Source organism: Lissotriton vulgaris, chromosome 11 (assembly GCF_964263255.1).
Source record: "Lissotriton vulgaris chromosome 11, aLisVul1.2, whole genome shotgun sequence".
In the NCBI taxonomy this organism is placed as follows: domain Eukaryota; kingdom Metazoa; phylum Chordata; class Amphibia; order Caudata; family Salamandridae; genus Lissotriton; species Lissotriton vulgaris.
In genome coordinates, this window is record NC_141699.1 from 1,040,471,467 (window position 1) to 1,040,487,383 (window position 15,917).

Here is a 15,917-nt window from a genome sequence, read left to right on the forward strand (position 1 = left end):
CAACACAACACACATTGCTGCTGCAGTGTGTTTGCTTTTTGCACTTTTTGTTTAGAGTGAAATGCATCTTTGAGTCAATAAATGACACAAGGATGCATTTTTGCGGTAAAATATTGTGCTAAATGATTAATTTCCATTTCGCTTAATTCGCTTAATTCTGCGTAATTTTGCCAAAATTTCCCATAATTACAGAAAAGCAAACTACGCAAATTTCACACACCCCTAGTGGTACGACGTTTGTTGTATAGTTGTGGACCGATAAAAAAATCTGTAGGTGAAATTACCTCCAGTTTAGGATAGTATAGTCTATTTCACTATGGGAATTGCCACCAAATGAGAATGCTCCAAAGGTGGATTTAGAAAGTCCTGCATTTCCACTCCTCTCTACATGTGCCCTTCAGTAGCAGCATACAAACTGGGGGTGAATTGCCTAGTTTGCTTAAATGCCTCTGGTTGCTACAAAACCCTACTATTTGTGGAGGAGGTGATAAATCTGGTGGAAAAACCACCAGCAGAATATTGTCTAAGGTATGGATAATATGGGGAAGCTAATTGCAATTCTGATTATCCCACACTAGCCCTATGGTGGGATATCCATACTCTTCTATGGAGATGAAAGTTCCACCTGTAGATTTTCCTCTTTGTTAGCCCTTACACCACAAACTGAAGAATTTCTCTTAACACTGAACTCTAAATAGGGTAATATAGGCTGATATAGAGTCAATTTGTAACATTACATCTGTCTATATAATGAGATGGTGGTGAGGCAAGAGAGGTGACCGGGCAGGAGAAGTAACAGGCAGGAGAAGTGATGGCGCAGGAGAGGTGACAGGGCAGGAGTAGTGACGGGACAGGAGCAGTGACGGGCAGAAGAGGCGACAGATGTTTGGGCAGGACAGGCAATGGGGCAGGACAGGTGATGGGGCAGGAGAAGTGACGGCGCAGGAGAAGTGACGAGGCAGGAGAATTGACGGGGCAGGAGAAGTGACGGGCAGGAGAAGTGACGGGGCAGGAGAAGTGACTGGGCAGGAGAAGTGACGGGGCAGGAGAAGTGACTGGGCAGGAGAAGTGACTGGGCAGGAGCAGTGACGGGGCAGGAGCAGCGGTGATGGGGCTGGAGAGGTGACCGGGCAAGAGAAGTAACAGGCAGGAGATGTGATGGGGTCGGAAAAGTGAGAGGGTCGGAGAGATGACAGGGCAGGAGAGGTGACTGGGCAGGAGCAGTGACGGGACAGGAGAGGCGACAGGAAAGGAGAGGTGATGGGGCAGAAGAGGTGACCAGGCAGGAGAAGTGATGGGGCAGGAGAAGTAACGGGGCAGGAGAAGCGACAGGGCAGGAGAAGCGACAGGGCAGGAGAAGTAACGGGGCAGGAGAAGTAACGGGGCAGAAGCGGTGACGGGACAGGAAAGGCGACAGGAAAGGAGAGGTGACGGGGCAGAAGAAGTGACTGGGCAGGAGAAGTGATGGGGCAGGAGCGGTGACGGGGCAGGAGTGGTGATTTGGCATGAGCAGGAGCGGTAACCAGGCAGGTGCAGTGAACAGATAGGGGCGGTGAACGGATAGGAGCAGTGAAAGGGGCAGGAGAACTGATGGGACAGGAGCAGTGATGGGGCAGGAGGGGTGATTGGGCAGGAGTGCTGACCAGACAGCAGCAGTGAATGGGCAGGATGGTGATGGGGCAGGAAAAGTGACGGGCAGGAAAAGTGATGGGGCAGGGGCAGGAGCAGTGACGGGGCAGGAGAGGCAACAGGAAAGGAGAGGTGACTGGGCAGGAGAGGTGACTGGGCAGGAGAGGTGACTGGGCAGGAGAGGTGACCGGGCAGGAGTGGTGACCGGGCAGGAGTGGTGACCGGGCAGGAGAGGTGACCGGGCAGGAGAGGTGATGGGGCAGAAGAGGCGACAGGAAAGGAGAGCTTAAAGGGGCTGAGAGGTCACCGGGCAAGAGAAGTAAAAGGCAGGAGATATGATAGGGCAGGAAAAGTGATTGGGTCGGAGACATGACAGGGCAGGAGCAGTGACGGGACAGGAGAGGCGACAGGAAAGGAGAGGTGATGGGGCAGGAGAGGTGACCAGGCAGGAGAAGTAACGGGCAGTAGAAGTGATGGGGCAGGAGAAGTGACGGGGCAGGACTGGTGACTGGGCAGGAGCTTTGATTAGGCATGAGCAGGAGCGGTAACCGGACAGGTGTAGTAAACGGATAGGGGCAGCGAACGAATAGGAGCAGTGAACGGGGCAAGAGAAGTAAAAGGCAGGAGATATGATGGGGCAGGAAAAGTGAGACGGTCGGAGAGATGACAGGGCAGGAGAGGTGACAGGGCAGGAGCAGTGACGGGACAGGAGAGGCGACAGGAAAGGAGAGGTGATGGGGCAGGAGAGGTGACCAGGCAGAAGTAACGGGCAGAAGAAGTGACGGGGCAGAAGAAGTGACAGGGCAGGAGAAGTGAGGGGACAGGAGAGGCAACAGGAAAGGAGAGGTGACCAGGCAGGAGATGTGACCGGGCAGGAGATGTGACCGGGCATGAGAGGTGACCGGGCAGGAGTGGTGACCGGGCAGGAGAAGTGATGGAGCAGGAGAGGTAACGGGGCAGGAGAGGTGACTGGGCAGAAGCAGTGATTAGGCATAAGCAGGAACAATGACCGGGGCAGGAGCGGTGAACGGATAGTAGCGGTGAACGGACAGGAGCGGTGAATAAAAAAACTATGGATTTAGTGCCAGATCTCTGTACTGGGGTGAATGTATGGCATAGTTTTGCATTCTGTCCATCAGTTGTTCTTTTTGCTTTTGGCACCCTGAGTGGGACGGGTATGCCCAGACATGGGTCCTGTGCTCTCCAGCCACTGGAATCAAGCTATCCTGGCTGATGAGAGCTGAAAGCCCGAAACCGGTCCTAGGATGCTTGTTTCCAGTCCAGGTAGGACCTGGCCTGGTAGTTCGGGCTGGACTGTTCCCATTAGCCGCAGGATCAAGACTGATTTGCATATGGCTAGGTCCAAACTGGAATGACATGGTGAGCAAAAAAAACGATGCCATCAGTTTTTTCAGTAGCAGATCTCAGATGCAATCACCTCACTTAGCTAAAAAGCTGGTTGTAAGGGACACACAACCCGGTCTTCGGGATTCCTGCATGACTGTGAAGTAATGCTTCTACTGGTCAGCAAGAAGTCCTGGAACAATGACTTTTCATATCAAGGTCATTAGACCTTCCACTCATTTACAGGTAGAGGTAAAAGCTCTGCCATATCAGCCTGTACCACTTACACACTGCCACCACTGCCAGTCTGAAATGATAACATTTTTCTAAGGAGGGCACTCTGGGTGCCCACTAAGGAGGGCATGCTTGGTGCACTCCTCCAAACCACAGACACAGACTATGGATTGCAATTTCACTAACTAGAAAGGGTCCTCAGTGTATGCACTTAAATAAAAATAAAAGAGGTCAGCAGGGCAGGTAAGCATGCTCGCAAATCATGCAAGGGACCTTCCTGTTACAACAGGACTTCTTGCTCTACATGCATGTTCTCGTGTGTCAACAGCAATTCCTGCTTTCCATCATGCATCTTCCATGTTTTCTCTTCTTTCCATGAAAATCTTAATGTAGGTGCTTTACTCTGTTGTTGATCTCATGTTCTACTCTATCTAGATGTGTCTTAATTGTCCCTTCTTAACCTCCATTACGTCCAGATCTTCTTTTCATTCTACAGCAATTGCGTTTTTGGCATCTGGACTCTGCAAATGGCGTTCCCTTTAGTTTGTCAAACGTCTTCTGAAGTGTGCATTCTGCTTGTTCTCTGTATTATAGCAGACTCTAACTTGTACAATATAAATGATGGTTTCTTTTACCTGTCCTCTTACATTTCTTGCCACCATGACCCTTGCATTTTTGTTTCCCTCTATTAAATGCAGTTTTACAGGTGTCAGAATAAAAAGATAAATTCATTAATGTCCCGTGTTGTAGTGTCACATTTTCCTCCTAGCTTCTTTCCAACAATTCAACATTTTTCCTAGCAACGAAGAAACTATTTTGCAATGCACTTATGCCACCAAATTGCTGTGCGTTTTGTATTTTGTTTAAGAAAACCCTGCACTTCCTAAGCATGAACGGAAAGGAAGAGTAGTTAGTGCCCTCGTATTTCCTGGGATTTATATAGCTAAGCAGCAACTAAATCCGCTGCCAGCAGGTTATTCGAAAAGCAGCACTGAATTACCCATACAACCAACAAAAAATAAAGTGAATATCTCTAACAAGCCTGCATGAAAACATCTCTGCAAATAATGTATTCCTTTAATTGGGATCAATCATAAGGAATGTTTTCTTTAAATATAAAACTTACATTTATTGAAGAATGTGTTACAGCATACACAGAACGTTTCATAGAATTGGAATTGTGGCTAGCAAAAAACAGCTCTGAACTGGAAGCTTTGACGAAGGAGTGCCTCCGTTCAGGTGTATGTGTTCCAATAGTTTATCTTTCAGAGTCTCAAGTCGGTCACACCCAAAAGCAAGCAACCGTCTTTTAACTTTACAGACGTGCTTTCTGTTCTAGGTAGTCCCATCCCCCAGTCTGAAAGTCTTGGCCGTCTCCAGCCGGCTTCTGCATACTGGTCTCTTGTCATGATAATGAAGCTTTTCTTATGCGTGATTAGCACCTCTCTTGCAGCCTGTCCAAAACAGCTGCTTTGGGTGTGTGCTCTGTTGCAAGGAAAGAATCCGGTTTTCTCGAGCAACATTTTTTTGTTGAAGCACGTATTTGCGCTGGTACTTTTAGGCATCTGTTTAAATAATATTCCGGTTTTATTTAGTTTAAAAAAATCATGTGTATCTGGACAAAATCACATAACTTCTTTTATCTGCTAACATTGATGGCATTATTGCCGTGGAAACTGGCATTTACAAACTTATATTTTAAGTAGAGTGCAGAAGTTACTTTTACTTCAAGACTGAATTTGAACACAGCTAGGGTGGACTTTTAATTCTAGAGGCGCACAAAATTGCTAAATTTTCCACCCTAAAACGCCAATGTTTGGGAAATTGCACTTTAAGGCAATATCTCACATACCTTTTTTACCCTGACAGTGAGAGCAGATTTTGTTTTGAATTCGAGATGCTGGCATAACAGGTGTGTCTTCAGTGGTTTTTGAGGGCTAGTAAGTTAGGTCTGTTTCCAGTGCTCTTTACATGCCTGCTACAGGTGCCTAGAATGGGGCGCTGCAGGTACAACCCCACAAAGGATTTGGCAAAGTGGCGCATTAGTAGCAGCATCTGACTTCGATCAGATGTAGATTTTAGAATATGCATCATCATAAGTACGCTTTCACATTTAAGTGCAATAAATGCTGATAACATCTCATCATTTCGGAAGAATGTTGTTCCACGCATTCATCACGCACCATGTTATGTTATTATAGAGAAATGTATTATGCACAGGAGTTAGACGCTGGTCCCGGTGTGCCTATTCACATTCTATGTGTATTCCACAGCTCAGCTGCAATGAAGGTTGGGGGTAGTGCATCACTGTAGAAACTGTCAGAGCAGCAGCATAAATAAATGCCAGCATTTGTTAAAGCACACAGCTACCTTAGGAGAGGTGTACTGGCGCAGGGGGGCGTTTGGAAGATTATGGAAGATGGTGCTGGGTTAACCTGCTGCTGGAGCCAGAGGCCAAACTGTGAACCCTGTGGTCCAGAGTCAGGCACCCTGGCCACTGCGCCATACCTCTTCCCATACATGCACAGCTTATCAGCTACAAGAGTAGGAAAAGCTGCTCTACACCGGTCAGGATCTCAGAGAGAGGTCCTGTCGGTTAGGTGGAAAAAACAGGGACAGGCCATGAGGCTCAAACCCTAGGAGATAGAGAGACTGCACACACTGTGTGTTGCACAGTGATTGGTGGAATGTGGTGGACACTTGGATGGCAGAGGCTGCACACATTGGGTGCTGCAGAGTAAGAGATGGAACGTGGCATGCACAAGGATGGCAGAGACTGCACAAATTCTGTGCAGCACAGTGAGTTTTGGAATGCCGTGGGCGCATGGACAAAGGATGCTTCAAATATTGTGTGCCGAAGAGTGTTTAATGGAAAGTGGTCTGCACATGGATAAAGGAGGATGCACATATTTTGTGTTTCCCAGTAAATGATGGGAGATAGTGTGCACATGGATAATGGGGCTGCACATATTGTGTATTGAACAGTAAATGATGGAAGGCAGTGTGCACATCGATGGCGTAGGCCACTCACACTGTGTGGTAATCCGTGATGAAATGTAGTGTGCACATGGCGGAGGCTTCACACTGTGTGCTGCGCAGTGAGTGATGGAATGTAGTGTGTGTGTGTAGATGAACAAGGCTGCTGATATCCTTTACTGTAGACTGCGTGATGGAAAACAGTGGGCACACGCATGGAGGAGATTGCACATATAAATTCCTGCAGTTTCACAAATGAAATGCTCTGTGCACATCGAATCTGGAGGCTGCTCACATTGTGTGCTACACAGTTATTGATGGGAAGCAGGAAGCACATATATGGAGGGGGCTGCATATATCATATGATGCACAGTGAGAGATGGAATGCTCTGTGTGCATGGATAGAGGAGGCACATTGTGTGTTACACAGTAAGTTTGGGACAGATTTACGCATTTTGCGTAATGCAGTGCAGCAACCAGGCAAACTGTATTGACTGTCAATGCAAGAGTCAGTGGCTAAAGTGGGTGTTTGAAATGTAAAAAAAAATAGTATTCTATCAATTGTGCATGTCTATGCTTATCAAAGAAAATAGCCACTCAAAAATTAAAAGTTCAACATCAGTAGATTAATTTGTTTCTAAAAAAAGGAAAAAAGGTTATGTACATTTAAAAAGGCAATTGTATTCATGTATTATGTTTTCTAATTGCTAGGCTTCTTCAAAATCACTATATTCTTTGATGCAAGATGTATTCCAATTGCTGAAGTGTGTTTAATATGCTAAGTGTGTTTAAGGCTGCAGTTCCAGCTCCGGCCTATAGGGGCAGAGCGAGCAAAAAAATAAACACACTTTCTGAAACACAGGTCCCCACAAGGCAATTTTTTTAAAATTTGTAAAAATTGGCACAGATGTTTATGAACTCATTTAAAATCATTTAGAAGACTTTACCTTGTGGGGACTTGGGTTCAGGTCCCCACAGTGCAATCAAGTCCCCACAGCGTGAGTGTGTTATCACACCCAAGTCCCCACAAGGATAGTAACACAAACCCACACACACACACACACACACACACACACACACACCGGCACCGAGCGCACACCCACATCCAAGGGTGCCAGGGGAAACGTATAAATAGGGATGGTTTTAAAAGAAATTTGCACTTGTTGTGCCTTTCTGCCCTCTGCATCACCACATCATCACTCAGCGCCACCACATCATCACTCAGCGTCACCACATCATCACTCAGCGCCACCACATCATCACTCAGCGCCACCACATCAACACTCAGCGCCACCACATCAACACTCAGCGCCACCACATCATCACTCAGCGCCACCACATCATCACTCAGCGCCACCACATCATCACTCAGCGCCACCACATCATCACTCAGCGCCACCACATCATCACTCAGCGCCACCACATCAACACTCAGCACCACAACATTCTCAGTCAGCACCACCACATTATCACTCAGCACCACCACAACACCACCATATTATCACTCAGCACCACATTGTCACTCAGTACCACCACAGCACCACTCAGCACCACCCCAGCATCACTCAGCACCACACCAGCATCATCCCAGTATCACTCGGCACCACCACAGCACCACTCAGCGCCACCACAGCATCACTCAGCGCCACCACAGCATCACTCAGCGCCACCCTAGCATCACTCAGCGCCACCCTAGCATCACTCAGCGCCACCCTAGCATCAATCTGCGCAACCATTCAACAACAACTGGTTCAAATATGTTCTCTCAATGGTTCAAGCTTTATTACAAATGTCACAAAAAGATGTTAATATTTCACTTCTGTTCTTGGATTTTCGTCACAATAAAATACACTGAACATAATCTTCACAAAAGTTATTTACAAAAGTTAAGGTATTGCCATTATAAATTACAATCACTTTTATTTAAGTATTATTTAAAAAAATTAAAAGCCATTGTTATTTGTAATATCAATACATCTAAGTCACGTAAATACAACATATCTTGCATTACAAATGCTATAGGTGTCACATTTGCGAAAGTTATAACTATTGGCATTGTAAATGACAAAGCTATTAATTTAGCTATTTTCAAAACCAACACATAAATAAAAAAATTGTCATTTACAAGACCAATAGCTAAAACTTTCCTAATGCGAGACCTATTGCATTGCAAATGCTTTTTGTATACACCAACTCTTGCAAAAAGAGCACATACCGCACATGCACTGTTCTAGGGAAGAAATAATAAAAAAATTCTTTGCTGTGTGATTGTACAGGCACTTAGACAGTGCACGGGAGCACACTGTATCCGTATATACCTGATAAGCTCCATGGATTGCAAGGCCTTAGAACCATAGTGTGATCTTCGGCACCTTCGTTTTGTTCGGTGGCCTATATATATACATCCACACTTCTGTGGTTTAAGTACTCATTGAGCCAGAACAGACTGCTCAGACTGGGAGGACCAGGCCCGCCCCATCATTCCAACCACCGAAGTATGGCCCAGGCTGACAGATTCAATAATTTGGAAGGCCACTCGTCCTGCTAACAAGGAAACCTGCCCATATGAATGGAATGAATTTCTATAAAAGACCAAACATTGCCCGCCTTTGTGACCTATTGTCTTTGCTAATGCTTTTTACAGATGAAGAGGCACAATGACCCAACTGCTCTTGTCGGCCTTATGATGACGTGTCACCAGGCATTCGGATACCTATGGAATGATGTGGGAGTAGGTTTATTTTCGTTTTGTGTACTAATTGAAGGTGTTAGATACTATTAGGATCTGTATATGAACAAATATATATATTCAGTTTCTCGAAAAGTGCTTTTTGCACTGCAGAGTGGCCAGGTAGCAGTCACTCAAAAAGAAAAAAAGAAAATCTGTACAGCACTACAGGGTTTGGGATGCAACAGAGAAGGAGGTGGGACTGAAGCAACAGGGATTGAGTGGGGACTGAGGGAGCAATGTGGGCACTTGAAGCTGGGACTAAATGAAGGTCCCTGGCAAGGAGAAGAATGCTGATTGAAAATGAATATAGACCCAGTCAGTTCTATATTATTGGAGACATACCCAGCCGGGCAGAGGTCTTCAAGGTTTATATTTATATCAAAAAATACACAAAACAAAATAACACCTTCAACAATTCACGTGCGTGGGGCACAAGCCTGTACCCAACCACGACCGTGCACAGACAAGGACATACACAAAGGGCTTGCAAGGCAAAATCAACAGTCTCTGTAGGGTTCCAATTTTGGACAGAGAATTACTTGTGGGTACCATTACATAGTTTTGTATTGTAAATTTCACAGGTATATGGTACACAGTGGGTCGACGACGTTTCGGACCCCCTTGCTAAATGATGGGGTCCATCATCAGGACAAAGCAATGGTTGCCTTTTTTTAGTTACTAGCCTCTTTAGCCTAAGGGGAGGACAAAAAAGTACATTAAATTCACTCACATGCATCATGGGGGTGACATGGTTATAGATCTGTATCCTGATGGAAACAGCGAGTGACTTATTTGGTGTTTAACAAGCATGTGACTGGGTGCGGTTGCACATGCTGTACAACCGCACCCAGTCACATGCTTGTTAAAGGCAACCATTGCTTTGTCCTGATGATGGACCCCATCATTTAGCAAGGGGGTCCGAAACGTCGTCGACCCACTGTGTACCATATACCTGTGAAATTTACAATACAAAACTATGTAATGGTACCCACAAGAAATTCTCTGTCCAAAATTGGAACCCTACAGAGACTGTTGATTTTGCCTTGCAAGCCCTTTGTGTATGTCCTTGTCTGTGCACGGTCGTGGTTGGGTACAGGCTTGTGCCCCACGCACGTGAATTGTTGAAGGTGTTATTTTGTTTTGTGTATTTTTTGATTTAAATATAAACCTTGAAGACCTCTGCCCGGCTGGGTATGTCTTCAATAATATAGAACTGACTGGGTCTATATTCATTTTCAATCAGCATTCTTCTCCTTGCCAGGGACCACTGTTGTGTTTATATGATTAAGCTCCCCGAGGTCCCTCGCTGATACCAATTGGGGTCCCCTTGTTGTTTAAAATAGGGACTAAATGAAGGTCAATAAAAAATTATTAATAAAGAAAATGATGGAAGGTGTGGGGAAAGCAATTGCAGGGCTTGGGGTGGGAGGATGAGGGAACAACAGAGCATGCCAGGTTTGTTGGCGGGGGTTAGGACGCTTTTGAAAACTCTACTTTATAACTTTTCCTCCCGCCTTGCCATGTTGGGTGTAATCTCATCTCCTAGAAGGGTAAGGGCTTTTCAACCCTCAGTCCAGGGTCTAAGGGCCTTCTTATAATCTCTTTTTTTAGCAGATTGGCCAAGAGTTATTCCCATGCCCTTGCACAGGGCTCTCAGCTCACTTATCCTGAGAGAGTACAGATTATGGTCCCCTTCATTTTGGTCCTTCTCATTTCAAAAGGTGAAAACAACAACATCAACAGTAATTTGAAAAAATTAGAAACTGACAGATTAAAAATGAGCCAATTAGAAGCAAACACAATGTTTGCCTTATTTCAATTTAGATAACTGTTAATTTCTTATCTTACTAGCTGAGTGGTACTGCTAAACATAAGTTGAACTCTATCAGATCCAGTTAGATAACCTTAATAAAACTCCCAGCTCAGTCCAGCATAGCTGTGGCACAGAGTAGTCAGGCGTAATCAAAGGAACAAATGTAAAGGATTTAGAAGTACAAAACAACAGGTAAGTAACGCACCACAATACAAATCCAACAGCAATTTATGAAAACAGAGTGTATTTTTATGTTAATTTTGACACTAAAAAGACAAAAACAATTATGGGGCTTCAGAGATAAGATTTTTCCAGGGTAAATAAATTATTTTTAAAAGCAGCAATACATCGTAATCGGTTGAGCAGTTTCTAGCCACCTCACTAGTAGGGCTACTCCTTTTAGCTTGGATGGGCCACAGTGGAGTGGGAGCCAGTCATCGGGACCGCTTAGGTCCTGGGAGACAGTTACCTTTCACTTTTCAGCAGTCTTAGGGTGCTCAGTGTCATTTCCTCCTTTAACGTGGTCCAGCCAAGAAGTGGTTCTGATGTTTGGAGTGTAGTATGCTGGAGAAATGTGGTGAGTATTCCTGGGCCACCATAGTATCCAAGGGTGTCCTAATTTCTGTTCTAATTTCTTGGTCTCAGACAGTGCAGGGGTGGGTGTCTAGTGTATGTCCAGGTGCCACAGGTCAACTGGTCTCCTGGTTTCAGCAGTTGCTTGTAGGTGAGCAATTCCTTCTTGCAGGGCAAACAAAGTCCACATTGACGTTGCCTAAGGGTCCCATGGGCTTGGCGACACCTCAGGAAGGTCTGGACTCAGTCGCCCAGCTTTCACTTTGTTGTTCATCTGTGGACAGGTGTTCCTGGCAGTTCTGCTTTTGACACATACAGGTTTCCTATGCTCTTGGTGGTCCTAAAGCTTCATAGGAGTCAAGCCACCTAGTCTTCGGAATCACTTCTTCGGTCCTGGCAGAGGTGGAGCCCTCTTCCTCAAGAGGGCACAGTAGGCAGAGTCCTCTTTGCAGGTCCTTTGGGTGCAGCAGACACAGTCCAATTTTGTGTGCACCCTCTTTGCTGGGGCAAGGGAGCTGGCAGTCCTTCTTCGGTCTTTTTTTCCAGTACAGTAGTAATCTTGGGGCTGTGGGTCTTGTGTGCCACTTTTATGCTATTTTCTTATTTGTGGGTGTGAAGGACACACTAGCCAACGGGGCAATAGTTCCTGTGAGGCTATGCTTCCCACCTCTTCCTGCGGTTTGGTCACCAAATAAAGCCATAATACTCTGCTCTACTCAAATCCAAGATGGCGTAAGTCGTCTTCCCCTGTGAAGAGTGCTAGGCACACCTGTGGGGTGTACCCAGCATAGTGGTTCACTGCTCCTGGAAAACCGGTTCTGAAACAGGTTCTTCCCCTCTGGAGGATATGCCAGTCCAAAATGAAAGTTAGCACTTAGGAACTCCATGAAGGTCAACAGGACCACTAGCATTGCTACAGTGAAAATGGCAATTTCGTGTTTGAATTGTCACAGCATGTTAAACTCAAAAGAAACATGCCCTTCGTTTTAATACTAAGCGCTCTGCCAGGTGGGCTATGAAGGCCTACCCTAGGGGTGGTCTAGTAATAATAAAAAAGAAAGGTTTTGCCCTGTTGAGTTGACACATTTAAAGCTGCCTGACTAGGCTGCAGTGGCATGCCTACAGTCACGTTGTCACCTTGTCATTGTAGTGATGGCATAATTAAGTCCTTCCGTCCACTAGTTTAACTTACTAACCCTGGGTACCTCTTGTACCACTGAAGAGGGACTTATAAGGTTAAAGAGCCAATTGAGTATTAACTAATTGTACACACACTTTGGAGGATCACAGCACATGCACTGGAACCTGACACTACGGAGTCGCAAAACCAGAAGCATCAGTCCAAAAACTTGGGGTGATTATATAAAAAGAGGTCCTTTCCTGCACTGCTGAAATGCACTGTTGTGCTAGTGGGATGTCAGATGAAGAAATGAAGTTCATAAACTGTTGTACGAGGCATAGTTGGACGCCATTTGACAAGCTAATACAATGAAATTGTGTTAACCCCTTGCGTGCGGCGGGAATTCCCCGCCCATGCTGACTCCGCCTTGCGCGGGCGGAGTCATGACGGAACGGTTCCGTCATCAGCACAGCTCAGCCGTCGCTGATGACGGAACCGTTCTGTCATCAGCATGCAAGGGGTTAAAAGAAAAAAGCAGCTTTGCAAGCCTAGCATTACTGGTACATTAAGCTTGCAGCATTGTCCATTAGTTCACTAATTTTCTTTTAAAGCAGTTGCCATCATATCTGTCATCTTCTGTCCCCTGTAACTGCTCATCACCTACACTGTTCAATATTGGAGTTTTTCCTAGTTACCAAGCTATTCATTCATTCTACTGCCCATGCTACATGATAAAAAGGCAGGGAACTGAAATTTGACTACAATCCACTTCATGGAAGGATAACATTTGCAGGTCATAGCACAATACTGCAACTCAGTTTGGTTTATTAACAAGGCCCCCCAGCATACACAAATACATTCCATACAAAATATATAACGTCAATGTAGACAATCTTTGTGCTTTCTTCTTTTATTGTTCTTATGTTCAGCAGTTTGGTTTCTTAGCCAACATGTGTTTCATCGCACTTTGGGCACAATATCCCACGACTTCTTCAGAGCTATATCCTCTCAGTGCAATACCTTCCTGTCGGCTAGAATTCAGTCTCGAAGGTTGTAATAATTTAAATCAGAATCAAGTACGCCGTTTCCTTTCTATTTCCTGAAAGTCCAGGACTTAGTTGACTGCATACTCGCGGCTGAGACCTGAAATTCCTAACTTTCGTACATCTAGCCCTTCGTGCTTAAAATGTTCAAAAGGAGAAGTAAGGCTGTCCTTGAACAGAGCTTACAAAGATGAATGCTTACTTTATGTAAGCAATACAAAATAAGGTCGACTGGTGCAGAGAAGAACGATTTTTAATGACATATGGAATTAACAAAACATTTATCTCTTTGTGATTAGTTCTCTTGTGACCTGCTAGAGGAGTACATCATGTCTTCTCCAATTAAACAAACGGATTCCTAGTAAATACCAGATCACAAAGGAGTAAAAGGCCACCCTCAAACACTAGTGCTCACACACCAACTGATTATAGATGGCATAACATAGCCAACATTTACATCTGATCATTCATTAACATGCAATGGAGAATCTTAAATGTGATGTCTATTCATGGGTCACAATACAGTAGGTTGCAAAAATTAACTTCTGAAAACTTACCTTAGAACCTTTGAATCTTTCTGAGTCTTCTCTAGTAGATCGATTTTTTGGGATAGTTTGGCAATGTTGTCTTTCAGATTTTTCTCAGTGATTTCAACTTGATTACACAGTTGAGCAAATGTTGAGCACATTTCCCTATAAGAGTAAAAAATAAATCCTTAGTCAACATACATGACTTACGCTAATGTGTTAGGCTAAACCGCAAAATAATTCACTAGTTAAGGAGCATGAATGCTAAAAAATAGTGTATGCACTAGCTGCTGCAAAACAAAAAATATGGGAGGAGAGTTTACAGACTGTTGGCTGATGTTGGAGTTAGGTGCAGTGACCAGCTAGCGGGGAGATTTGTGGATGTAAGCGAATTAGAGTTTCTTATGGAGTAAGAACAAAGACAGGAAGATGCATAATTAACTTTAGAGATGCCAGCTGACAGAAAAAGTGAGACATGCTTAGAGCTTGAAGTAGGTAATGCACAAAAGAAGCGGGTAAAAGTGGATTTAGGCAGTTCAGAAGGGACCAGTAAAGGTATATCTTGGCAATATAGTGAAAATAAGCTTTTACCTAACAAGTGCTTTATATACAAAAAGTGAAGCAGAATTCAAAGATAACAGACAGGCGATAGATAAGCTGTGTACTTGAGGGAAGGAGGGTAATAATTATTTTCGAATTTGACATTCTGAGCTTTGTATTGTACCGCGTGTACTGACAGGCTGCAAATCTGCAGTCTGCAACTGGCTTATTCTGGATGGAGATCAACATAGAGGTATCTGTGAAAGCCAAATTATGTTTATGTCTTTGGGAAGGAGAATATATCCAAGAAAATAAGCTGCGAGCACAGAGACTTACAGCATGCCAACAATGTCTGTTAATGATAAAGGTAGAGTTATCCAAATTATTGTTGAATATCTGGTCACATATACCCAAAAAAGAGTATACCTATTCTGGTTTGGGAATACGGAGGTTGTTAAAGTAGAACTGGGCCAGAGTACATGAGGGAAAGCAGGGCGTTTTACATAAGGCTGTAACTGTTCTAGTAATGCAGAGGTAATAGGTTTGAAATACGGTATTTGTTTATTTATTGGGCTAACACACAAAATACTAAAAACTACCATACACTGGGTTACAACCAAAAGCAATTAAAATACATAGGATAATACATCTAGTATGATTTAATGTTTTAAAGTTACAAACGGACACAAAAGAGTCCAACACCTATTAGTTTACTATTGGGTAGTGGATTTTAATGCTTGTGAATGAGATTCTCGAGCTGTGCTTTTATTAGATTTTGAGTGTGATCATCATCTAGACATCAAGTAGAACCTTCACAGCTGTCCTGGGCTGATGTGTTCCGGGTGACAGAACCTCTGGTGGAAGTTATTTTCCCTCACCTTCTGGTGACCTGTAGTACACAAGAAATTGCACTGCCTTGGAGGATAGGGGCTGCTCCAGATGAAAACTGGCAAACAATTTGATAGGGTTGGTTTGGGGTGGTGGACAGACTGCATTTAATGAAAGGAGTTGCAGGCAAATCACTGGAGTGAAAAGAGTGAATTTTCTTTTCAACTGTTTTTATTTGCATTTCGTAAAAGGTACAACAGTGAGGCAAAAGCCTCCAAGTAATGAGGGAGGGGAGTTTAGGGGGAAAGAGGCAGGTGGAAGACATACTGGATAAAGTATTACATCACAGCATCAGTATGGCATTATGACTTCATATTATCGGTATACATCCAAGATTACTAGGAATAAAGCCCAGCAGATAGGGAGAGAGTGTGCGCACTGTTACATTCGGCCTGCGGCTACGGAGGAAGTGGCGTACCTTGTGCATGGAACACACTCATACGGGGATAATATTGCAGAAATTGGGGGAGGGGGGTGGTAAGGCCATCTGGGTCGCCGG

The 15,917-nt window shown here is 44.6% G+C and overlaps 1 protein-coding gene across 1 annotated transcript in view; it reads right to left on the reverse strand.

Moving 5' to 3' along the window:
• The window catches only part of MFN1 (mitofusin 1), a 210,041-nt gene that overhangs the window by 51,095 nt on the left and 143,029 nt on the right, over positions 1–15,917 (reverse strand). The window contains exon 17 of the mRNA XM_086944376.1: positions 14,021–14,155. Within this exon, the coding sequence (XP_086800502.1) occupies positions 14,021–14,155 (135 nt within the window). The remainder of the gene's footprint in view (positions 1–14,020; positions 14,156–15,917) is intronic.